This window comes from Triturus cristatus, chromosome 9 (assembly GCF_964204655.1).
Source record: "Triturus cristatus chromosome 9, aTriCri1.1, whole genome shotgun sequence".
Lineage (NCBI taxonomy): Eukaryota > Metazoa > Chordata > Amphibia > Caudata > Salamandridae > Triturus > Triturus cristatus.
The window spans coordinates 314,987,330-315,014,313 of NC_140592.1; the positions used below are offsets into that span (position 1 = coordinate 314,987,330).

General features: G+C 45.0%; 1 protein-coding gene across 2 annotated transcripts in view; it reads right to left on the reverse strand.

The window, feature by feature from the left end:
- Positions 1-26,984, reverse strand: part of ACTN4 (actinin alpha 4) — a 298,634-nt gene that overhangs the window by 66,058 nt on the left and 205,592 nt on the right. For both annotated transcript variants that reach the window (XM_085625020.1, XM_085625021.1), the window contains exons 9-11: positions 20,595-20,687; positions 20,041-20,271; positions 8,462-8,609 (exon numbers count right to left, since the gene is read on the reverse strand). In XM_085625020.1, coding sequence (XP_085481146.1) covers positions 8,462-8,609; positions 20,041-20,271; positions 20,595-20,687 — 472 coding nt within the window. The remainder of the gene's footprint in view (positions 1-8,461; positions 8,610-20,040; positions 20,272-20,594; positions 20,688-26,984) is intronic.

Genomic DNA, 26,984 nt, shown 5'->3' on the forward strand with positions numbered 1-26,984 from the left:
TGTTCCACCAGCAGGCGTATACCGCCTTAGTGGAGGGACGCCAGGCTGCCAGAATAATATCAGACTTCGGAAGGAAGGTCGAAAGCTGTCAACTGTTGCCGCTCAATCTCCATGCATGGAGGTGGAGGCTGGACAGGTTCGGGTGGAGGACCATCCCCTGCTGCTGCGACAGAAGATCCTCCCGAAGAGGCAGCCGGATCGGGGGATCGATGGCCATGTTGAGTAGCTCGGGATACCAGTATCTTCGTGCACAATCCGGAGCCACAAGAATGACTTGGGCCCAATCGCGCCGGATCTTCTTCAGCACTCTGAGCAGAAGTGATATAGGCGGAAAGGCTACAACAGACCGCAACTCCACTTGCAACGAAAAACGTCACCGAGCGAGTGCCGCCTTGGCAATTCCAACGTACAGAACTGACATTGCGCGTTCTCTTCGGTGGCGAATAGATCTAACCAAGGTTTTCAACACTGCAGAGAGACCTTGTGCCACGTCAGAGTTCAGACGCCATTCTTGATCCACCATGCACCGATGGTGCCCTGGCGTTCAGAGAACCTGCCAGGTGTTGAACCACCAGGGAAACGCCCTGATGTTCCAGCCATGTCCAGAGGTGCAGAGCCTTCTGACAGAGGGTCCACGACCCCACCCCGCCCTGTTTGTTGCAGTACCACATGGCAGTAGTGTGGTCTGTGAACACCTGCACTACACTTCCCCGGACAGAGGGAAGGAATGCTCCAAGTGCAAGTCAGATCACCCGAAGCTCCAAAAGGTTGATATGGAGCCAGGACTCCGCCGGAGACCAGAGACCACTGATGTCCGCCTCTCCCATGTGGCCGTCCCATCCCAGGAGAGACGCATCCATCACCACTGTGTTCTCCGGTTGGGGAAGGGAGAGGGATATGCCATTGACCCAATCGCGATTCGTGAGCCACCACTGCAATTGTTGTGCAGTGCCCTCCGAGATCTGGACGTGGACAGGTTGCCCTGATGTTGTGCCCACTGGAACTTCAGGTCCCACTACAGAGCCCGCATAGGCCATTGGCATGTTGCACTAGCAGGATGCAGGAGGCCATCAGGCCCAGGAGTCGGATGGTCATCCTGACTGAGACCCAGGATAGATGCTGAAAGATCGGAATCATAGCCTGAATATCCCGGAATCGCTGCTCGGGAGGATAAACCCGAAACTGCGTCGAATCCAGAACCGCTCCGATGAAGAGGAGCTTCTGAGAGGGACTCAGGTGCGACTTCGGCAAGGTTGATGGAGAACCCCAGCAAATGCAGGAGTTCGGCAATAGTCTGGAGGTGGGAGACGACTGCCTGGGGCGAGCCCGCCTTCAACAACCAGTCGTCGAGGTAGGGGAAGACTGGAACCCCTGATCTGCGCAGATGAGCTGCGACCACCGCCATCACTTTCGTAAACACCCGAGGGGCACTGGTAAGGCTGAAGGGGAGCATGGCAAACTGAAAGTGCTCTTGGCCTACCGTGAACTGCAGGTAACGCCAGTGGGCCGTCAGGACGGGGATATGAAAATATGCGTCCTGCAAGTCCAACGCTACCATCCAGTCTCCGGGGTCGAGGGCAGCCAAGACCTGAGCTAGAGTCAACATCTTGAACTTCTCCTTCCTGAGGAAGCGGTTGACGTTCCTGAGGTCCAAGATGGGACGCAGTCCCCCTTTGTCCTTCTTGGGGACCAGAAAGTAGTGGGAATAACAACCACGTCCTACTTCTGGCCCAGGAACGTGCTCGATGGCCCCCTTGGCCAAGAGGGCCGTGACTTCCCGCTGGAGAAGCGCAAAATGGTCCCCCGACATGCAGTGGTAATGGGGTGGCATGGCTGGAGGGGCAGTCTCAGAGGGGAGGGAGTAGCCCCTTCAAACGATTTGCAGCACCCACCTGTCCGAGGTAACGTAACGCCAGTGGGGGAGGTGATGGCGAATCCTGCCACCCACCGGCGTGGGGGAGCCACAAAGCTGGGACTAGGAAGGTTTTGAGGCGGAGGCTGGGGGAGTGGAGGTGGACTGACCCGCACGCTGGCCTCCCTGTCCCGCCGCGGCGGGAACCACGTCCGTGGCGAGGTTGGTTCTGTCCAGGCTTGTGGCTGAATGAACGTGTCGTGTCGCCCCTTCCGTGGCCACGAAAGGAACGAAAAGACGACGTGGCCGGCAGCGTGTTGGAGACAACTAAGGACTTGACCTTAGCCCAGGAGTCCTTAAAACGCTTCAGCTTCATCTGCCTTATCGCCAAACAGGCGAGTGCCATCAAAGGGCAAGTCCATAAGAGAACTTTACACAACCCCCTGAAAAACCTGTGGACCACAACCAGGCGTGGCAACGGAGGGCATGGTCGTGGAAATCGCCCTACCCAGTGAGTCTGCGGTGTCCAATCCACACCTGATGGCGAACTTTGCTGCATCTTTCCCCTCAGCAACAGCTTGGGAAAGCACTGTCCGAGCCTCCTCCAGACACTGAGGCAGCACCTCCGCAACAGTTTCCCACACAGCGTGGGAAAAGCGGCCCAAGAGGCATGCGGTGTTCACCGACCTCAGCCCTAAGCTGGCAGATGAAAACAGTTTGTTGCCGAACTGTTCCAGCTTCTTGGATTTCTTATCTGGCGGAGCGGTAGGAAATGCGCTCTGGGAGGTTGAGGCCTGGATGACCAGGCTCTCCGAAGTTGGGTGGGTAGACAGAAAAGCTGGGTCACCCGGAGCCGGGCAATAGCGCCTGGCTACGTTCCTATCCACGGGAACCCCCGTGGCTGGTCTAGACAAGGTGCCCATCAAGACGTCAGTTAAGGCCTCATTGAACGGCAGCAGGGGCTCCAAAGAGCTTGCCGCCGGCTAAAGCACTTCAGTGGGATTAGTCTTGAGGGTCACCGTATGCCTGTCGAGGTCAAGGGCCTCAACTGCTCTACGGAGCACCACAGTGTATGTAGCCCCCTCATCCCTGGCCACGGCAGGAATAGAAAGAAAACCAGGGACAGAGGAGAGGTCAAGGCCACCGGCATCCTCTAGCTCAGAGGTCTTTAAACTTTTGTAGGTTGAGCCCCCCCCGCTCAATTTTTTTTAGCTGTTGGGCCCCCCCCAACACCTGACAGAAATTTCTGGAATCTGGTACACTACATAATTGACCGCCGCGCGCATATCCTGGGCCATATCCAGCAAATAATGTTCAACGTAATAAAGAGTGTTTAGTAAAGTGCAGGTTTGTGAGTGGGTGTGCTGAAATGACAGATTATTACATAGCTCAAACCACTATTTTCCTAGATAAAATGTGCGCAAATGGTTTTTACTAGGATGCTTTGTTTTACACGACATTGATTGATATCACCACCAACATAAATGTGACGGGTGTGCCTGTTTTTTGCCACAGACGGTCAATCTGTGGATGGATTTTTGCTACTGCAATCCTCAGGTAGTGCTCTACATCCAGGGGCAGATTTACAAGGAAGTGCCGCAGCGTGGCACCGCAAGCCCTTTGGCTGCACCACGCTGCGGCACTTCCGAAGCACAGGGATGCAACATATTTACAAGAATATGACCCATCTCTGTGCTTCCCCCTGCGCTGGCGCACAAACTGCAGCCATGCGCTGGCGTAGGCATCTTTGCACCATGGTGCAAGGATGCCTGTGTCGTGGGGAGATTGTTTTTGTGCAGGAAGGAGCACCTTCCTGCACATAAACAATCACTACAGGCATTTCCCTCTTTCAATGCATGCTGTAGAATGCAGCACGCATTGAAAGAGGGAAAAACGAGGAGAAATGAAAACATTTCTCCTCGTTGCACCTTGCTAAGCCACCTCTAGGGTGGCGTAGCATTCAGACGCATTTCCAGATTTAGGATTCCTCATAAATCTGGAGATGTGTCTTGTTCCATGGGTGTTGCGTGGGAACACCCACAGCAATACTCATGGAACAACTCTTCAACACAAAGTGCTGCGTTTGAAGGGGGCGTATTTACAAGGACGGGAAAAGTCACACAGGGTGGCTTTTCCCGTCCTTGTAAATATGCAGGCGCCCCCTGCACCACCAGTGCGTCACGAGAAGTGAGTTGTCTGAATGCAAGGTGCATTCCCAGACACTTGAAGTAACTCAGAATGTTATTGACGGCAGCATAGGGTTTCAAATGTGTTAAACTATTGCTAATATGGCAGTAACCAGGGAGCAGGGTGGAGGAAATAAATAATGTGGTGATCGTGCAACAAACTCCCAGTCTTATGATTAGGGTTGCCAGCTCATTATTTTGATGTCCCAGGTGGTACAAAATTAAGCAGTCACCTAAAGCTGTTTTGTCAGTACTTGTCCATGCATACTTTGAACAGCAAATAAAAATAACTTACTTGTGTTCTAGGGCTGCCTGAATAATCTATGGCTGATAAAAGGGAACATGCTTTTTATTTATAGACAAGCAATTTGCAGTCTGTTTAAAAGAACACATGGCTGGCTGGCATTTTGCACGCCTGCCTGTGGAGTTTTAAAAGAAACTTTGTCTCCTTTCCGGGAAGAGCTAACCCTCCCAAGAGGGGGTTAATTCATAGAGCTGAAATGCTTCAGCTGCAGTGGGAGGCAGGATGTCTCCACTGCTTAAACTGAAAGCAAACGAACAGACAGGCATTTCAGCTGCAGTGCGAGGCTAGGAATCTCCTCTACTATAACATCGAATGTGAAGGCTGTCTGTTCGTTTACCTTAGTTTACCTTTGGTTTTAGCAGAGGAGACTTCCTGCCTCCTCACTGCAGCTGAATGAATTAACCCCCTCCTGGGACGGTGAACATAATAAAAGCATGGGCACTTCGTGCCCCGTCGAATTCCCCTCCCTCCTCCCTCCAACCATACCGGAGTTATCTAAGAAGACCTGACAGGGAACAAAGGTAAATTAGAGTGGAGTGCGCCCCCCCCCCCCCCCACCCCTAGGATGGTGTCGCGTCGTCCCCTTCCTCCACTGCCCCAGGAACAGGCTGCAGAGGTGGGGGAGGGACAGGGGAATACAAATTGTCGAGGGTACGGCGCCGGAAAGCGTTGGTCCGGCTCCGTGTCCCAATTAGGGTCCCAACTAGGGGCAAAATTGTCCGGAAACCCAGGTGAAGGCGGTGGCAAAACAAACAGAACCCACTGCGGTGCCGGGATCGGAGCCGCAGGTGGCGCCGGAGGAGGTCCCTGCGACGGCGGCAAGGGAGGGGCCTCAACTGGGCCCTGGACCCAAAGGTGTGCCGGTGGGAGCCCAAGGCCTGAAGAGGCAGTCCATGGCTGCAAGAAAATCTTGCACCTGGGCAGGAGTCACCGACAGACCCGCATAGGGTGGGTAGGCCGCGGGACCCACAGGCTCCAAAGGAGCCGCGGGGGCGGTACTCCTGGCCCCCGCGTCCGGAGACCGACGGGGGGGACGTCGGAGAGCGGAAACGCTTCTTCGACTTCTTCTTATGTCGTCCCTTACCCGATTCAGAATGTGAAGACTTCGACCCCGAGGAGCGATGATGGCTCCGCTATCGGTCCCTCGATCGACCCTCGGACCTCGAACGGCACGGAGACGACTGCCGGGCCTCTAGCAGCTTATGGGACCGCTCCCGTAAGGCCTTCGGAGCAATGGCAAGACAGTCGGAACATGACCGGTAGTCATGGTCACGCTCCAGACAGTAGAGATAGACGCCATGGAGGTCGACCACCGACAGTGTGTGGCAACAGGCCCTGCAGGACTTAAACCCAGGCATCCCTACGTGGCACCAGGAGTCAAAGACTCAAAAGGAGAAGACAAAAAGTCTCAAAAGTATAGTCAAAAAGGGACTAGGGTACGTGCTCTAACTGGATCTGCGCTTGCTGGCGAGGAAAAAGAAAGAACTGACGTCAGCGCGCATGGGTGGCGCCTAAGGAGTCTCCGTGACGTCATCTCAGCACTTACGACGCCAGCGACAGACGTGGAGCCACATGATGCCACCTTCCGATATGCAGGGGTACTGCTGACGAAAACTTACCGTATCCAGTCTGACGCCTGGAGATATTCTAAGGTAAGGAATCTATCACCAACATGTCTCTTTCAGATTGCAGACTATTGCACTCCCCTTGCCATGATACACTGTTCTAGGTGGCCCATGACCTGCGTTAAAGCATTTTGTAAACACTCTAAGTCAATGCATTGTCAAATGAAAGTACCATGAAGTGTAAATTCTCATTTTAGTCCCGATGTACAAGTATTTTCTGTGCTTTAGCTGAATGAACATTCAAAGTTAAGGGAATGAGTATGCCCATATGCTTAAAACAAGGAATCTTCCTTAGATACTTCACTCTGCTTCTGAAAATCGAACACGGGACTCCAACTGATTCACTACTGTACCAAAAAAGGGGAAACACACCCATTGTTTGCTAAAGTAAGGGTAATTTTTCATCTAATTATGCACTATTATGAACATGTTTGACACTCCTTTCTTGCCATGTGAAAAGGTTGAGCTGACTGGAAAATATTGTTCTTCATTTCTGCATGAACCCTGCTACCTTTCCTACTAACAGGGTACAAAAGTACTAAGGACGGCAAAAGCCTATGTAATTTTTGTTCGTGAACTGAAGCGAAGAGGCACCAGAAGACTTTGTTCTACTCAGGTGTAGTGTATTGTTAATTTCGTCCTCTGTAGGTAAGTAGAAAAAGCTGATTATTGGTACTCTTTAAAAAAAAAAAAAAATTGCAGGTCTTTCAGATCTGTTATTACTGCCCGGAATAGATGAGTAGTTATAAACATCAAGTATCGTTAACATGGGCACAATTGTGTCATCCTGCACAAATTAAAATGTTGTGAATGAGCTAACAATTTTCGGTAGCTTTAATTAAAGCTTGGGTGCGACACTCCTGGCCAAAATCACTCCTGACTTAGCAAGAGTGATAGTCTCCTTTCGGCTGAATCCTCCTTCAGGAAGATGTAGTGAGATTTCTTGTTTTATTTAGCACTAGCTGTCAGTTCTCTTCAAAAACACTTCAGGTTCCTTCTGATTTGTTTGGAGTATTAGGGCAACAATGTTTTCACCTTTTGCAGTATCTCTCCTTCACAAATATAGCAGGAATAATGTATTTGCTGCCACTGTAAAAGATGAGTCAGTCTCACTATATATAGATGAAATGTTTCACCATAATCTGGGGCACTCTTCTGGGCGACCCATGCATGCCTTCTAGCTCTTACTGAAAATTCCTAGGATTTTCAATCCTCCTTCCCAGGCCACGTTGCTTCTTCGCGGTTATTTTAAGGCTCTACTTCTGGAAAGACAGGCACTCTTTTCAAGCAAAGAAAAAGTTCATGGCAATGGTCTGCAAGGCTCCTATATTGATGAGAATCCTGGGCACTTGCTATCAGAACACGCATTCACTAGGCAACAGAGAGGAGAAACTTCCTAAAACAAAATATTCTCAATGTATAAACAGGTCCTTGGATTAGTTCTAGTTTTGGTCAAAGAAGACCTGTTTCTTGGAAGACTTTAATCTAAGAGCACCATGCTGTTGCTTTTGACGTTCAGTTAATGTCAAATGCAATTAAAATCAATATCCAGATTTTTTTAACTGATCTGCAGGGTGTCTGCTTTGAATCGAAAGATTACCATAATCTGTGATGTTTTGTCTAAATTCCTCTACCGGACATTCATCATGTATCTACTTATTTGGTAAAAACAGTCTATATGGCAAAAACAGGATGCAATTTTCCAATCTCCCTAAATTTCAGTATAATATGGACAGGATTGTTGACAAGTGAACAGCTCGTCGGGTCAAAAGAGGTTAAGTGGCTAGTAGTAGCAAGGGTTTATCAGCTTTGTCATCCTTCTTTGCTAGCCAAGGGATAGAGATAGCATTTAAGGGATTAATTGAACTTCTGGCCTCAGTGGACCTCAGGCATAGGGGTTCAAAATTGAAATAACTACACTTGCATTTAATTTGGCTTGGTAATAAGGATTACAATGAACAATTGTGCCTTCATCTAAAAAAAAAAACTGCCATACTGGGTCTAAAGTGAGGATAATCAGGACATTAGTAAAAATAAATGGTACGTTTTTCACAGCTCTACCAGAGAAACAAATGAATTATGAAGCTGGCGTCAGAATGAGTTCTTCTCTCATTGTTTTCAGTAAAGTGAGCATGAGCACAGTTCCAAGTATGCTCACAGATTACACAAATGTATTGAAAAGTTTAGTAGTCAGCCAGTCACTAGCAATCAAGCGCAAGTGTCAGTTTAACTTAACATGCTATTTAGTTGGCACCAATCACAAATTCTTGCATATTCCTGGCTTTCAAAGGAATTGTTAGTAAATAATAAAATCTATCATACGTCCATTGCTGGAGAACAGTTTACTGCAAGTCACTCATAAGATACTAAATTTCAATTGTTATATTAAAATTTTGAATTTCCATAACATTCACGGACAAGAATGCAACACAGGATTAAACATCAAGGGCTGCCTGCCCCCATTCTGCCCACCATGCACAAGTAATGAACTTACCCTCTGTCCATGCCTCATGGATTGAAGCTTTCTGTCGAAACTTTTCAGCCAAGTGGTCCAGTCTCTCCAGTCTTCTAATCTCATACAGAAGCCACTCTTCATGGCCCTTCTCTGCCTGTTCGAGATGCTGCCAGCAGCCATTAATGTCCTGGAAAAATTAAATTTAAAAAATAAATGTTTATATCCCCTCTAAACATTGAATACAAAGGTACATGTAACAACCATGCCAATCTTTTTGAAAACATCAGCAAGACTGCCCCATCACCTCCAGATAAGCAATAGCAACTGACATTTCATTGTCTAAAAAAGATATCTAGTCACAATCCTCCTCTTTTACATAGGGAAAACATTACTAACTTCTAACAATAACCACTTCTTGGTAGGATTTTCAGCTACATGACAGGGTAGAAAGGTGCTTACTTGTGATCCTTTGTCTCAATCTTAAAAATCATCTGATTTCATGAACTGTTTAATATCTGAGCATGAGTGCAATCGAGGATTTTGTTTTTAAAGTATGCTTTCAATTGGTTTAATTTTCAACACAAACATGCATACTTGAAGCAAGATAATCAGTTTTTTAAAAATCATAATCCAAAAGCCAAATCAGCAATATTAAATAGAGTTAAAGCACTACCCTAAATCAGTGACCCCGCCTACTTTAATATTGTAGAAGATGTATTCTTTTCTACAAAGCAGGCAGCCTTTTAGGCACTTCATTTGAGTGTCAGATTTAAAAAGGATCTAGCAAGATTCGTATTTAAAACTATACTACAGATCCACAGGGCACAGGTGGAGCATAATCCTCAATAACATCAGCGATAATAAATTATTAGGATTGAAGACAGGCCATTTTAACTCTTCGATTACCTTTCGCAATGTTCTTTCAGCCATATGGTACAGCTTCCACAAATTTAAGCTTCAACTTCTTTCCTGGGAATGGGGCTGGGTCTGAAAATCTTTCTCTAGCAGTACAAAGTCAACACCGCCAAGTGATGCTATTCAGTGTCAAAAATCGAGCTGCGTAAATTTACTTTAAATAGTATGCCATCTTACTTGGAAAAGAGGCAGTTTTTGACCTGTGGATCTAGGATTTAAAGCTACTTAACCAATGTTCTGAGAGGCTGGGTTTTGGATCTGGACACCATCCTTACAAGGTGATGCAGACTAGTCCCACCTTGACGATTTGAGCTTGATAACTCTTTTGGAATGAGCGGAACAAGAAAGCATACACATGGACAAAGTCAAGCTCGGCTAACCATTTGGAATTAAATTTCTCTTAGAGTGGAGTTCTGGAAAACTTGAAGGCATATCTTTGAACTGGTTTCTTTTTTGTGGCCCAAGATACAGTTAGGAGAGTTCCTCTGAATAAATAATTTGGCAATTACTTTGCCATATGTTGAGACAGAAATGAGTTCCTTTGCCCAAGTGCATGCATCGGTTATCACGATTTTTGATTTTGTCAGAAATGGGATGCTAATCTAATGTGCATGCAGAGGCCTAGTCCTGTCCCTTGACATGAGTATGGCCTTGGACGTGTTCTGTGACCTAAAGGGCAACACAGAGGGTGTCCTCAATGAAACAATGACCCCCTGTTCCGGTCGTGGCTTTAAGGCAGACTAGTGGTGGCACCACATTGTGTTTTGGGAATCTATATTTGTAACCAGAATTTACCTGTGTCACAGGAGAGGAGGTCTACTGGCCCCTAACCAGATCCTACTGTTAAGATCTCAAGTCCATGTTCATGTGCATGGTACAGGCATGGAGTGTTCAAGTGAGAGAGTAAGGACGGTCTTTGGGATTCGTTTCAGACAGCACTGGCCTGGCCTTTGCACAAGATGGAGGTAAGGGTTATTTTCACAGACAGTGAAAGTGCACTGCTCACATTTTTGAAGTTGGAGAAAGGCGATCTAGATTCTGAAGAGAGAGAGCGAAAACAGGGCTCCTGTAGAAACTTGATTAGGTATTTTGCTAGCAAGGAGCTGCTGATTCGCCTTGTTGAACCCAATCAGTTGGTGAATGGTAGGCAAGAGGGGTGGGATTGCAGACTGTCATGGAAGGTGTGGAAACATTTTGATTAGGCCAGACTTTTTGCCCTTCCAGATTACTCCAGTTTGGCAATGACACGCAAGTACACACAATACTCCTCTTTGTGCCATTGACGTGGATGCCCCAAGTTTGAAGCAAGCCTGCAGGGAGGAGAATCAGTCTACAAAGTGAAGAGCAGCCTGGAAAGGACACTTAAAAGGAGAATCGGCTTGACCTCATTCTGCAGTTAGACGGTGGATAGACATCTGCTTGATTTTGATGTATAAAAGTGGGACCTTATTGCTCCATTGCTTGTTCCAGTTGCAAATCCTCTATGACCAAAGAAGTGAGTGCCGCAGAGTACTCAGTGGGCTGCTGTGTAGCCAGAGCAGTTGTCTGCCTGAGCACCACTCTTCCATAAGAAGACATTACCAGAGTCTGGATCAGGGATGAAGAACAGAGCTAAGGGAAAGGTGCATTGCTTCGTGAATAGTGCCCAGAGACACAAAATTGGATTCTATATAAGTAGTGGGTAGTATTATGTTATAGTGCATATTAAAGTACTTTTCCTTCTACAAAGACAAGGATTGGTTTGCACATTTTTATTGAGTTATTGTACGATTACTAACCTCGAGTATCAGCACACTCTCTCTCTCTGAGAAATCTGTGCCAGCTCGCCATTGCTACCATAGTCCGGTGCAGAAGAGTTTGTACTTTGCGCAATATTACAGAGCCAAAATAGGATGCACCCCAGGAAATCAGAGGCAAAAGACTTAAACTGCTATGGTTGAGGCCCAGCAGCCCTAGCTTGCCCTGAGGCACCCCAGAAGGGGGTCGCACACTATGGAAGACCCATTTGTGTTCTAATAAGGTTCCTTTGAGCTGGTATGTCGTCACATTTTCTAAGCCTGCAAGATAAACCAAGTTCTCATTCCATTATCAAGGGGCCAGTTCCAAATGTTATAAGCTTACCTCTAGAAGGGTTAGTGCCTCGACTCCCTGCTATTCAGATAACACAGTGGTGGTGTTTTGTGTTTGAATCATGACTGCTAAGGAGGAGTGTTGGAAACAAAGAAATGAGAGTACGAAGGGCATCCATTACTTTCAGCATGCTGACTGTACATTTTCACCCCATGAGACTATATACCTTGAGGGATCCCCCACTATAAAAAAAATGTCAGATTCAGGTAGGGAATTCTGTCACATAGTATCTTTTCTGGGGGCCTCAGAAAGAGAGCAAGCTTTGCTTGAATAAATGCCAGAATTGCCTTTAGTTTTAGCAGTATTCTTAGAGAAGCAACACGTGATGACAAAATGGTACTATTTACAAATATATGCCACTACCACTGGCTCGCATATGGATAAAGCCACTGAAGTCTTTGGATCTAAGGGGAAAACTCTGTACTGGCAGTTAAATAATTGATCTTGGACCATAAAAACATTTGAGCTTTGCCACGCACAAATATGCAGACTGTGGGCCTACTGCTCAAGCAGTGTACCAGTGATCAGCCAGACTGGACATCTGGTGCTAGCCCAGTATTTAGAAATGTTCTGTTATTTATCTGTTTGTTGCTTTTCAGTTAGAGAATGGATCTAAACTCGCTTTGAGACTCCTTTACAAAGAAATCGTATTCACATAGACCTTTATTGCTTTACTTCAAAACCTCATTCTAAGAAAATTCTATCTCTTGAATCAGCTAGTTGATATGGAGAAGACTGATATTTGTAAAGTGGTTATTTTAATGAGCTATCTATTCTGTGCAATATCTAGCTCCCACTTATCTGTAAATCTACTTGGCCAGGATTGAAGATTGAATATTTTTCCTCCCACTGAAATCCTCCTTGTGGATCCCATATAGGGATCTACTGTGCCTCTTCTTGAGTCCAATACATTTCAAAGTGTCTGCCTCAGTCTCCAGCTTAGTAATCTTGATGTATGCATTACAGCGGTGTGAAAATGGAAATTGCACGTCCGGTTTTAATCTAGACATCCCAAAGCATAAGTGACACAAGATGACAACATCTCCCAAAAATAAATATATTCTTATATTCTTATATTCTCTCTCTCTCTCTCTCTCTATATATATATATATATATATCTATATCTATATCTATATCTATATCTATATCTATATCTCTATCTCTATCTCTATCTCTATCTCTATCTCTATCTCTATATCTCCATCTCTATACATCATCTTTTGCTGAGTTCTGGGCTAGCTATGAAAACACAAAGATGGAGTCAGTCCCATACTATGACAATAAAAGGGCCCAACATCCTTATTATTACCTTTCTCATCTTTACAACCACATAGCAGGACGTCCACCGCATCCAGTTATAGTGGACTCAATACCCTGATGCCAGCATGTACACAGACACACCAAATTAGTGTCACTGAGAGTTTACTTAGACTTTATGCATGCGCTGCCTTCATCTTACATTCTGTTTACATACGATCCTTGCAAGTTCTGGGTAACCCCCTGCACCACTCCAAGATGGCCACCACATACGGAGTGCTCTACTGAACCTTCTCCATAGCACACCCCTTGATACCACGTCACATCCGCCGTCCGGTCTGCCTCCCGGCCAGGTCTAATGTGGGGTTCTACTCACCTGATCTCTTTATAACCAGGCCACCGCTGCCATCACCTTACCTCCAGGGGCAGCAGACGTGGGTAGGTGCGATTGCCACACACTACCAGTGCACGCTGTACCACTTTTACGGATGACACATATCTCCATGTGTCAGCACTGGCCTGTTTTGTTACCGCTTTTCCACTTCACCTTTAGGTAACCCTCAGGTACGCCTGCTATCCCCTGTAAAGGCCCTTTCCTCCATCTTCTTGGGTAAGCAAGATTTTCCTTAATACTTGTGTCACACATTTACCTTTGTACATGCACTGAAGTTTGTAATACGCTGTGGGGCAACTTTTAACCGCTTTTGTCAGTGGCGATTGATCCCCCTGTAGGTTAATTATCATTACACCTCACTGGAGATAATGATTAGTGACTACAGACGATTTGGCATATCTTGCATGCTATTAGCCACTCGACTTTTTGCAGCTCACCAACATTTTAATTTTACCTTTAATTTTATTTCTACTTACACATGCATTCTCTCTCTCTATTGTCTCTTCTAGGTTGGATAACAAATCTCAGGTGTCCGTGGAATACTATTTCCCCGACACCACCACCACAAGCCTAACTTGGGCTTGTCCCACAGGGTACATACCTATCCTTTATCCATAAAAGTTTTTGACGCACACTCACTTTATAACTCTTTTCGGTCCTGAAGAAACGACAAGGATCATGTCTGGACCACCAGGGTGTGAAACATGTGGACCTTTATCATTTCACTTTCTTAGAACCAGACTACACTTCATTGGTGGAAGGTCAAAAGTTTGTTTTTCTGTTTTAACCATACCGGATGGACCCAGGAATAAATGACCTTTTGGGGCATCATCATGGTATTTTTAACCCACCCTTGCACTTTTCCCACACACCCGCACTCACCACTACGGCGTTCTCCTTTGAAAAGATCTCCGTTAAACAGCCCTCTTGCGAGGCCCATGAGGGACTGCAGCGCCAACCCCACAAGAAGCAAAACACCCTATGATGAAGTATGACAGCTTAACGGGTGTGTGAGGGCAACTTTTCAAATGTGAGGAATTTCCCCACTATCTATTATATACAACCTGTGACCTATCCATCTTGGATGAGCCATCTCCACACTCTCTCTTCTCCAAGACAATCCGTAGCTGAATGGGCCGATTTACCTTCCTAGGAACAGTTGCCCTTCAGTGTGTTTGATATGCGTTCTTGGGAGCACGGGTACTGGACCTTCTTTGTCTGCTCCCTGTCCTGCTCTTTGTGAATTGTGTTTTTAACCAACTTACAGTCCCACAATTACTTATTGCAATGGTCTGGCTAAGGCATCAATCTGGTGATGAATGTACCATCTAACTTGTTCCCAAATTAATCCTTTTCAATATGAGACAGCAGTCATAGTAGCTCGTGGATGATGGCAACCGTAAACGGATAAGCCAGTTTCTGATAAATAGGTTTCACAAGCCAGTTAGTTAACCACCTGTATTACAGAATAGCTGCTGGACCAAAGATTTCAGGACCAGAGCAGCCAAGTTAATTCATTTGAGGACTAAGCCAATTGCATTTTAAGTCAGTTCATGTTTTTAAGTCAACAAACTGGCTTGAAATCTTCAGGAGCTTTCAGACAAAACATGCCAAAAACAAGTGCTTTAAAACTCAATGTGCACATAAGACACAGGTTTGTTTTTACATGCCTATTTAAGTGCAACCCCAAGCAGGTATTAAAATTATAGAGCTGAAATTTCATTGTGTCCCTCCTCCATATTTCTTTCCCCTGTGTGATCTGCCCTCTGTCCACGAGATATCTCAATACCTTCAGAGATTAATAAAAGTGAAATATGTATCGTTTTGGTACTAGCAGTGCAAATATGTCAAGCAATGACAATCTAATCCCAAAGTCGCTTTTTTGACATGGCAATTAAGGCAGCAACCTTTCAACTTTCCAGAAGCTTTTTCTGTAATTACTAACAAAAAGAAAGTGAGCAGAGGATGGTTTCTCTCCTACAAAAGACTCAGGAGGTAACTGGCTTTATTTTAAACTTTGATTGGATCTTACTCTTAAAGACTAATCGCCCAAATAATTTACTATCAGTTTTTGGGCAGAATTTCGGGTTGTACATTCAGTACAGAGTCCAATGATAAAAATAGAAAATGTTACCTCGCTACTTGTAGGGTTTTAGATTAACATGCAGGCGTTACACAAAGGGCTGAATTCAAATGGTTTCGTTTCGATATTCCACCTGTCTGCTCCTTCCACTAGAACCCCCTACCCTGAAATCCTCTCTCATTTGACCTTATCAGAATCACTGAAAGGCTTTTACATGGTGTCAAAATGAAGTTTGATAACCCCAGCTTCTGACGCCGCTTGAGAGTCTTCAATGACCCAAGTCTGTCAATGTGCAGTGCTGGTCAAAATATCTGACACGGTGCCAGAAAAAAATTACCTGGAGTCTGTGTCCCTGTGCACATTAGGTTTCTGGATGTCAAGTCATGCATCAAACCAAAGAAACACTTTGACGTGAAACAACTTGCAATATTCCAAAACAGATTACAAGAAACTTTTCCTTCTCAATCTTATACAGCAAACAAATCCTCATCATTTGAAGTGGGGAAAAAGTGGATCAAAAAGAGAGGTGGGTGGTAGGACCGTAATAACGAAAAGGCCAACTAGGTTTCACAAAGAAGGTTAGCCTATTTGGGGCGTGTGCTCTTGAGTTTGAGCCTAGGCCAGAGGTCTTCAATCTGTAGGGCGCGACTCCCCAGGAGGCCGTGAAGGCATGGGAAGGGGGTCGCGCTCTTCATCTGCTAAAAGGAAACGTCCCAAACAGTTGATACCGGTAGTCAAAATACTTTTCCTGGAGTGTTATTCGGGGACTCTGCTGTGCTGGGGAATCGAAGCCAGACAGACAGCTAAACACGCCTAACTACCAGTGTGTTGCTGGTCCGAAAGAAATGCAAATGTGCACAACGAGTTAACCTGCAAATGTAAAGGATTTGCAGATTAACTCGTTGTGCACATTTGCATTTTTCAGGCCATCAGCAGGCTAGCAGAAAGGTGTGTTTAGCGGTCTGCCTGGCTTCGATTTCTCAGGAGAGTGCTGTTGCAGTTAAATGATCAAATCACTTGAAGCTTTTTGAGTGGTAGTGCAGTTTACTGAACTGTGAAGTACTTGCTTTTAATTGTCATTGTATGTACGAAGCCCATAGAAGGTGTTGAAGGGACAGTTATGTAAAAAAAAATTGCATTACATAGCATGTGGATATTACTAAAATCTAATGGATCTCATTTACAATGAAATGGTTTAGGGCAGCTCTGCAAGTATTTTTGCTGCGTTGACCTATGCTAATTCGAAAGGGCAGAAATAAACTGGTGCACTCCTGTCCTTTCTGCTGGTGCACAATTTGGTGCCAAGCGCCAACGCAGGCACCCTTGCACCATGGTGCAAGGGTGTCAGCATTGTTGGCAGGATTGTTTTTGAGCAAGAAGACACTACTTCCTGCACAAACACAACCCATGGAGGCCCTTTCCTCTTTCTATGTGTGCTACACATAGAACAAGGAAACAATTGTGGAGAAAAATAAATGTCTCCTCGTTACGCATCCCCTAGGGCAGCGTACAGTTTTGACGCATCCTCAGGTTCACAGATCCTTGTAAATATAGGAGTGTGTCAAAACACATGGGAAAACCCACAGCAATGCCCATGGAACGCCAATGCGCATGGCAATGCACTGACTTGCGCTGCGTTGCCTTACACCATATCTAGGAGACCATGAAAAGCCACACAAATTGACTTTGCATGGCCTCGTAGATATGGGTCTGCCCTCTGTGCAACCAGAGTGTCATAAAAATGACGCACCGACAGCGCAAGGGGCTTATGAAGAAGCCCCTTTATTTTGGAAGCAGCCTGTATATTTTGGAATCACCATTTTATCGTATAACATTTTGCGCATTTTGTAGTGGTCTATCTTATACTGTGTGTAATGCAAATATAAAATAAAGACTTACATATTCACAGTGCTTGCTGTCCCAGGCTGTGACCTCTCAGAACTAAAAATACACAAGTCACTATTCTCCACTGCACCAACCACAATTTAATTCTGTGGCTCTCTGGTTTCACAGGCTTTTGCAGTGCGTTAACTAATAGAGGTTTCATAATTTATTATAGTGCATTTCCCATTGAAGCTGCCCGTTATTTTATATGTAGCTAGTTGACGGTAAAAGACCTAAAAAAAGTATGTATGTTTTATTTTTTGATGACTGATGTTCAGCTACCTCTAGTTACATGCAGCTGTAAATGACAAGCTGTCAGCATCCCGAGAAATATAGTATGGTTTCCCTCTAATGTCGTGCAATAAAGTTGCAGCCCATGCATTACAGCTATTATACCAAGAACCACAGGAATTATTCATTTGTGCGGCCGCAGCAATTTTGGCATAATTATAGATTGGCCATATTTGCCACATAATCCATCATCTGCTGAATAATCTGCTGATTTTAGCCCAAAAAACAAATGTACTCAACAGGTGCAAAAGCTACTAAAAAGCAGAAACAGGTGTTGCTGCTCTGTAGAAGGCCCTTTGTAAAGCTATACTGGTCACCATTTTGTTGCTTATTGCTATATTTGGGTGTTAAACTGGTACTAATGAGGTGCAACCACAGATTGACCGTTTCTTTGGAGAACATGTTGGGAAACCGCCATTACACCAAAAGTGTTACAATGCATGCCAACACAACGCAACTACCATTACATCTCAATGCATATGCTTTTACCACGCAAGCCTTTACAACGAATTTCGCTGTAAAGGCATGAATTGTAAAGGCATATGTATTTTACATGCAAGTATAAGGTAAGTATAGGGTTTGGGGTGGGTTTAGGTTTTGGGGTGCCAAGGTTAATTTTAGACTTCAGGGTGGATTTTGGTTTTGGGGTGGCAAAGGTAATTTTAAGTTTTAGGGTGGATATGGGTTTCGGGGAAGTAAGGGTAATTTTAGGATTGTTTTGGGTGCTCAGGGTCAGTTTAGGGTTCAGGGTGGATTTGGGGTGGCCTGGGTAATTTTAAGTTTTTGGGTGGGTATGGGTTTTGGGATAGTAAGGGTATTTTAAGGGTTCAGGGTGGGATTGGGTTTTGGGGTGCTAAGGGGTAATTTTAGAGTTCAGGATGGGTATGGGATTTATGGGGTGCTATGGGGTAACTTTAGGGTTCAGGGTGGTTTTGGGTTGCCAATGGTAATAGGGTTCAGGGTGGGTATGGATTTTGGGGTGCGAGGAGTAATTTTAGGGTTCAGGGTGGGTATGGGTTTTAGGGTGCCTAGGGTAATTTTAGGGTTTGTGGTTGGTTTTGGGGTGCTCAGGGTAATTTTAGTGTTCTGGGTGGGTATGGGTTTTGGGGTGCCTAGGGTAATTTTAGGGTCGTGTGGGTTTGAGTGTTGGGGTGCCAAGGGTAATTTTAGGGGGTATGGGTTTTGGGGTGGTAATGGTAATTTTAGAATTTTGGGGGTGTATGATTTTAGAGGTGTAAAGGGTAATTTTTGGGTTTTAGGGGGTATCTGTTTAAAAAAAAAATGTATATAAAAAAATATATATATTTTGCCGTTTGTAAGATTGTCCGGAAGGAGGGAGAAAAGAAGGATACCAAAAGATGGTAAGCAGAGATCTACTCTGATTTAAATAATGAAGTGATCTAATGAATTCTTAAACACAAAACAATGATGCTGTTGTAGAAGACCATGTAAGGCTCACTCCAGTTCAGGCCCAGACCTCTCTAACTCTAATCTGCAGGCATAATTGCCACTAAGGAATCAACTTTTATGAACAGCTGATGCAGGCTGGCTTACCGTATGGGTGCACATGAAGGGCAGATAGACAAGAAAATAAACGGGAGCCTAAAGTGCCACATTTACAGGGCTACAACTGATAACAACGTAAGAGATATAATCTGGTCCTCACCATTCAGAAACAGAAAAGAAACCCATAGTTATCAAGAGCAAACTGAACAAAAGGATGAGAGAATAAACACTGGCAAGAACACGGAGGTCAAGGTCCTGTTTCTCCACAGGTCAATAAATGTCAATTTTGAAATCTGAGAAGTCCATGCGCTACCACCATCCCACTCATTTCCAAGAAATATCAGAGGAAACGTCACTATATTTCAAATGTAAAAAGGGAGCATTCACAAGTTGTTACCTTCAGAGTGGAATATCCTGAACAAACAGAATTTGAAAGTAAAGGACGAATGCCATAAAACGTTTGCTTGCCCATTTTACATACTATAATGCATTATTGATATACTGTTTTCACTGCGGTTGTTCCACAACTAAGGGCAATGCCTTGCTCTTGGCACTCCTTTAGGGAACAAATATCAACCTTCGTTGAGTTTTATCATTGCTAATTGCACATTTCTGAAAACATTCATTCAATGAAAGTATTTTACTGGCATTTACATTTTGTAGCAAAAGGATAAAATATCAACCATTATACTCAAGAAGCTGAAACTAGAAAGTATTTAGCCATCGCAGCAAGAACATCCAGAAGTGTATTTTGATATGCAAAATAAGTAGTAGCTATGGTGGAGAGTATTGTGTGAAACTGTCCGAGATATGTCAGATAGGTGTGAGATGGCTCCAATCTATTAAGTCTTTAATGTGGCAATGAATGTAGAATGCCTAGCATGCATGGGATATTGTTCTACTGTAGAATGTGTTGTGTGAAAGGGAATGGCACCTTCCTTTGCTAAATGCGTCTTATGTTTGCAAAGTATTTTCCTATAGAGTGATGCCCTCTTTGGACAGGACATTTTTCTAATGGGGTATGCTATAATTGAGACAGAACAAAATCACATTTAATTGATTAATGAGATAAGTCTTCGAATGACTTTTTCAAAAATAGAATGTTTGTGAATGAGTCTGCTCGTCATGAACTGATTCCCGCAACAGCTGTCGACTTACCGAAACCATCTTCCCCTCAGAGGGCATAAAGGCTGGCCTGTTGCTAAGTCGCAGTTTAGTCTGCAAGGTATTGAAGTTAATTTCTAGCTGGCATTTCTCCTGGACTTTTGGTGGTTTCTGAACTCGACGATAATCCCGGAAGTCCTCCAGTTTCTGCTGCATCTCATGCATGGTCTTCTCTGGAACACGGTCTTCGAGCCAGGGAATTGTACGGCGAATCCATTCTAGCAACTGCAGAGACACAAAAGATTCAGCTCAAGTAAGCCAGAAAGGAATATGCAAAGACTCACTTGGCGCAAGCACCCTCATGCAGGCAGTGCAAGCCAGTAAATGTTGAAAACAAGAAGAGCACAAATCCTGCACTATATGATTACTGGGCAGATGCAACAGTCCAATATGCATGATAGAGCAGACAGACCCTGCTCGGTGAATATTCATTTTTCCCCTGACCATAAAGGATACAATAAATTTAACATTCTATTTACGGCACAGGTACTCTCTTTCCAATGCCAAGTTTACATCTGGCAAGCAGAGCACAAATGCAGAGTACTCACATCGCTGGCGAGCTTCTCATAATCCTCCATCAGGTGCTCATTCTCCTGGTTCACAGCCAGCACTTTACAGATCCTGTTTGCAGCAGTCTCAGCCTGAGGAGTTTAAAAAAAGGAGCCCATCAAAAACATTGAAATTAAACTAAAATTGAAAACTAATTTGTTACATTATGCATAATATTTCCAAAGCAAAAAGGAAAGGTGCAATATAATTAAGCAATTTCATACAAGCGCATACACACATTTCTAGAGCTCCAAAAACTGATAAACAAGATCCAAAATAAATAAGAGATAGTCCACTTTAATGTCTCCAAAGTGCCACATGCAATGAACAGCAAGCACCTTTGACCAGTGAAGGCAGAATGTTTAAGAGTGATCTTCAAATGAAAAAAACGCTACTACTGTCTCTGAGCAAATATCTACACCAACACAGCAATGTTCCATCTGGCACTTTGGGTACTGCACTGACATCCTTTTCAGCTGCTCATGGGAAAAGGTCTGCTGGTTTTGAGGTAACAGTTTTATAAAAGACAATATCCATCTGGCAATTTATCTGTAGAGAAGCTGTACTTTCGGTACTATAAACAGTAACAGCGATCTATGACTAGGTTTGATAAATATATAGTATTCAAATTGACTCCAAAAAGAGGTTTCATGGTGCTTCTGAGACCGTGTGCAGATGGATCAGAGCAGATTACCATCATAAATAAGGACAAATAAAGGAAGGTTATATCTGCAAATTGAACAAATAGGTCTTCAATAATTATTTTTTTAGCTTAAGAGGGGGAGCCTTGAGATCTCAGCTCTAATGGTATTGAATTCTAAGCCTATGGTGTGATTACTGAGAGCCCTCACACATGAGAAAGTCAGAACTGTTCTAGCAACAGAATGAGGCTTCAGGATGAGAGCAGTTCATAACCCTTTAAAAATGGCCAATAAACATGATTAATTGTGGGCGCCATACAAATCCACCATGAGCGGGAGAGGTACTTGACTCCACAGCTATAATTTGTTTTGTGTATGTCAACTGAGATGTGTGCCGTATTGCTAACCCTGTAAAATATGAAAAGATTGTACCTGCTCTAACTTCGCATGGACTCCTAACAAACAAATTAACAATAAAGTTTCCTCCATCGCCCGCAAGCATAATAGGCCATTAGCACAGTGTTCAGCAGCTTTACTAAATGGAAGGTCTCTTCAGAAACATGAATCACAGGTCTTTAACATTCTAAACGATGGGAAGCTGGACTCGCTGTTCCTTACCGAAACCTGGCTCTCGGAGTCAGCCAACCCCGACCTTAGCCATAGCAATCCCTTCTGGCTTTAAAACTCTTAGGAAAGACCGTGAAACAGGAAGAGGGGGGTGAGATAGCACTAGTCTACAAAATGGAATATGATTGAGTAACCTTCCCACTTGAATATCTCGAGGAGGTGGAATCAAGGGCTTTTGCCTGACCCCAGCCCCTCAACAGTCACTGGCGGGTGCCCTTATTTACAGACCTCCGGGTCATGCTAACCCATGCTTGAAATCATTAGGCAGCGCCCTATCTTTGTGGGCCCTCCGGTATACTCATTTCATTGTCGTGGGGGGCTTCAACGTCCATCTGGACAATCCTTCTGATCCAGCAGCCTCCGTACTCTCACCATGGGCTGCTTTGCACTCAAGCAACAGGTCTTTGGCTCAACCCATCAAGCAGGCTATACACTAGACCAGATATTCTCCAACGTAAGCCTGGAGGTATCGTATTCGATCCCCCTGGTATGGTCTGACCCCCCCACCTCATCTCATTCACGTGGCCATGAGCATCTAAGGGGCCCTCTCTTCAGAACAATACACAGATATTTTCTTGGGCCTTTCACAAAATCCAGCAAAGTGACCAAACTCAAGCACTGGTAGCAAACACCCCAGTCCTGTCTGGCTCTCTTGAAGAGGATGCTGCATACCTAGATAGCTGGATTCACAAAGACAATTCACGAACTGGCCCCTATCCCGGCAGGCAATTTTCCCAGACGAAACCAACGGCTCCCTGGTTTAATGAAGACCTCAGAAAAAAACAACGCAAACACTATGAAAGGAAATGGAGGTGTAATACAATCTAGAGGATAAATTGAAATAGAAGTTAAGCATTAAAGAACTATTACAGAACGAGACCTAGAGTGCTGGGGACACGTGTTGGAAGGGCTGCGAAGGCCGGACTCTCAACTAGAACCGGATAACACACAAGGGACGCCACCTAACGTACGAGTTACTTACCTTCACTAACGATGTATCTGGTAGAGACATTGTCTAGCCACAGATTCCTTAACTTAGAATATCCCTAAGCGTCAGACTGGATCCGGAAAAATCTTTGCAGCAGCACCCCTGCGCCCAGGGGGGACGGTGCCACACGACGCTGCCCTGACGTTGTCCACGTATGTGATGTCAGCGAGGTCATATAAGTCCCTCCCAGCGCGCGGACGTCAGTTTTCTTTGGTGAAACTTTTTCGCGACAACGCGGAGCCACCAATTTAAAAAAACTTGAAAGTATGGGAACAGTGTGCGATGGATGAATATCCATGAATAAATAAGGAGGATGATGCAGACACCATCGTAAAAGACATAATTAGACACTACCTACATATAGGTGAAAAAGCTGTGAGAAAGAACCTCGCAAGCTAAGTGAAGACCCTTCCCTAGTGTAAGAAGGCCGGGAAGAACATCTGGACAGACAGAAACGGACTGTTACTACCATGTAGAATAACAGACAAAAATAGACTGTCAGTACCATGCAGAACCGTGCCTTCCAGCAATAACCGAGCACAGAGAGAACAGTCCACCGCAGGAATGAAAAAGTCTGGCACTGCCCCTGTAGTAACGGAGGTCTGGAGCAGAGGCGAACGGAGACCCAAAGAAGACTACCGTAGAGGAGCCCAGAACCCTGAGAACCAACAGAGAAAGCAGGAGAAAAAGAAAAGGAAGAGGAAGCTCCTGGTGAAGGACAATCAAAAAGGCCTCATTCTACAGATAAGAAACCTTTGAGAGGGAGGCAATGGTAGAATTATGCCAGAAACCCCTGAGAGGAAGTCAGTGGTATTATGGCAAGTTTGAAAGGGACGCAACAATGTAAGCGACTAGGAGAGAAAAAACCAATGACAACTGTAACAGGGAGGCCAGCGGAGAACCCCACTTGGCAAGGTCCTCGCAGAACGGAGAGGCTGGGTGGGCGTTAAGGAATCTGCGGCTAGACAACGTCTCTACCAGATACATCGTTGCCGAAGCCACTAACTCGTACATCTGAAAGAAACATCTAGCCGCTGATTCCTTAACTTAGAATAGATACCACAGCCATACCCCAAAGGGGAGGTGGGTCTGCGACAGGACAATAGAAAGGGCCATGCATCCTATTTGGCAACAGAGTGACAGATAAAGGAGGAGGCTGTGGCGAAACAGCCAGACAGCAACCCAAGCAGCTCAGAAGAGCAGAAATAACGGGATGGCAGACATCCTTAAAAATGCCAGAATGGTGCTACACCATACCCATATTAACAAGCATTGAAAATGCAATAGGTCTCGCCTTTGATTAAGATAAAGTCATTTGCTTTGCTAATGGTATTGTATAGCAAAGCAAATGGCTTTAACGTAATCAAAGGCGAGACCTGTTGCATTTTTAATGCTTGTTGCTTTCTTTACAGAGGGCAATATAATCCAAGGTTGGTTTCACATGTTTATGTGTTCGTGATTGGCGGAATGCCAAAGCTTGGGCATGGGAGAGGAAGTCCCACCACTTCCCTCAGAAAAAGGCATTTTATCTTTTTGAGGGGCAGACATGGCTGAGATTTATTATTTCCTTGCCACACAGACTGATTAGGAAGTTTAGAAGGCACTGTGTGTGTGTGAGTGGATTGACTATACTAGTGGTTGTGGTGAACCCCTTTTGTTTGCAAAGGGAGTCTGAACTCACCGAGCTGTGTATGTGAGGGAAGCTTGCTCTACTGCTTTCCTTGTTGTACCTGGCTGTGTGAGGGAAGCTTGTGCTGCTGCCCAGGCTGCAGATGTATGGAAACACACATTGCTGATGTCCATGCTGCACGATAGGTGTGTGTTTTTTTATGCACTGTATTTTGTATTGTAAATACATTTATTACCTGGGACAAGGCATTAAGGCACTGTACACTAGGCCACACACTGCTCTTGAACTGAAGGTTAGTGGTTAGTCCAGTGTTATTGGGTATTGTTGGGATTAATCTTTTATGTTCATCCAAACTATTCCAAGATTTCACAGCTTCTTTGTGGTAGACTCACACCTGCTCAGCACCAGGATAGCCTCCCGGGTGATAGTGCACTCAACAGAGCTTCATAATAGAACACAACATAATATAGGTTGAATTAATAGGAGTTAGGTGTGCATAGCTTGTACTGATCATGCCCATGTAGCACATTTATAGAATCGTACACTGCTGCTTCAAGAGCACCTCTTCTCTACGTGAAGGAAGCTTTCCATATTGATGCCTGTGATGTATTGAATATACACTTAAGTGCTGGCCCTGCTCTTACCTAATGTGTGTGAGTGAAGCTTGCATTGATGCCTGTGTTTTACCGGATTTGTGTGAGGTTAGTTTGCAATAACGCTTCCTGCACTGTACCGGTCGCTGTGTCTGAACATCTTTCCTTGCAGCAGACAGACCTCTTCTGTGTTTGAGAAGCTTGCACTGCCGCTAATTCTGCTGTAACTGTTTTCTTTTTGTGATGCATGCATTGCAGCTCCCCATCATGCACATATTTTATGTGTGATGTGACTGAAGCTAGCTCTGTCGCTGCCTGTGCTATGTTTGAGGAGTTTGTGCTGCTCCTGCATTACACATTGTGTGTGGGACGCTTGCTCTACTTCTGTCAGCGGAGTGATTGTTCTCTATATAAGTGAAGCTCGCACTCTTGATCTACCTGGCAACATTTTGAATTCACCTCAAGCTGCGGTAGTCACTGCTTCAGTGGAAGTGCATGGGTGTAGCACCGGAAAGGCGAGGAGGCCGCTGGTAGTTCACTAGTGAGTTTATTGCGATAAATGAGGCCACGACCAGAGGACGGGACCTGCCAGCTCCAGAGATGCACACCAACTTCCAAGGGCTGAAAGTTGCTTTAAGACTCTAGAACTGAGAAATCCCAACCTCCGGAACATGCAACACAAAATATGTAACATGAGGCAAACAAAATATACAATAAAACAAAAGCCACATACCACAATACGATTCATAACGCTTATGTCACCTATAGCAGAATTTTAGACTCCATTTCCAGGTATTTTGAGGCTTTTCCACCATGAGGATGTGCCAGAGTAAGTCAAGCCCCTGGAGAGTGATGCTTGATTGGAATGGAAGGTAGAGAATCGGGTAGGCACTGAGAAAGCGACGCCAAGATTGTGGTGAATTGTTTAGAGGTATGCTGTGGTTCTGGGTATCAAAAGCTGGAGAACTGTATAAAGATCAGAATAAAGTACATCTTTTCTCTGTTCACACCCTTCCTTGCTCCTGTGACATGAATTTACCCTCTTGAGTGTCATACCTCATCCAGCGATGGTTGCTGTGTCGCCATAATGGTAAACATCCTGCTGAAAAAGATTCCTGTTTTCCTGGCACTCCAGCTGGTAGCTCCAGGGGCAGCGGTCTACCAATGGGTTCTAGGCACATACTTAAAATCAGTGTTTGTGAAATGGCTCGGATTAGATCGTCGTAATCTGAACCTTTCCAATTCTGAAGAGATTGGCGCCCTTCAGGTTACACTTGAACAACCCAAGAGATGCCGTACAACAAGTGCCCTCCTTCAACCTGCCCGGGCGAGTGTTTCTCTTAAGGAACCAATTTTGCCAGTGGAAAGATGTCTGTGTACTGGTGCTTGTGTCCAGCACAGATCTGGCACCTGTGCCAGACCTAGGCCGACACCCAACCAATTTACAGCAAATCTAATTATTAAACAACAAAACATGAACCATTAGTGCACTGTCGCCCACATGCCATAGGACTCTGCCATGGAATGCCTGAAACTAGATCACAAAGGTGCCAAAGCGCTGCAAAGCTATACTAATGGCAGAATGTGTGCTATATAAATGCTTTTCACAACACCGGTGCCAATGCTGATGGCATTTCCTTGACAAGTGACAGAGAAGACCGTTCAGAACATGCCATGCAGCGGTTTGTGCGGGGTGAGCTGTGACTTCCCTGTCTGTACCTTGAACCCTTTGCTGTGACTTTGCAGGGATGTCTGCTGAGGTTACAGCTTTCTGGAACTGCAGAGCTTGTGTGGAATCGCGAGTTCGAAAATCTCTAGAACCTTCCAGGAGTCTGAGGCAACACAATCCTCCCTTTCTGACGGACCACATCCTCTCCCCGATATTAGATTTGAGGTGCACCCTGGCTGTG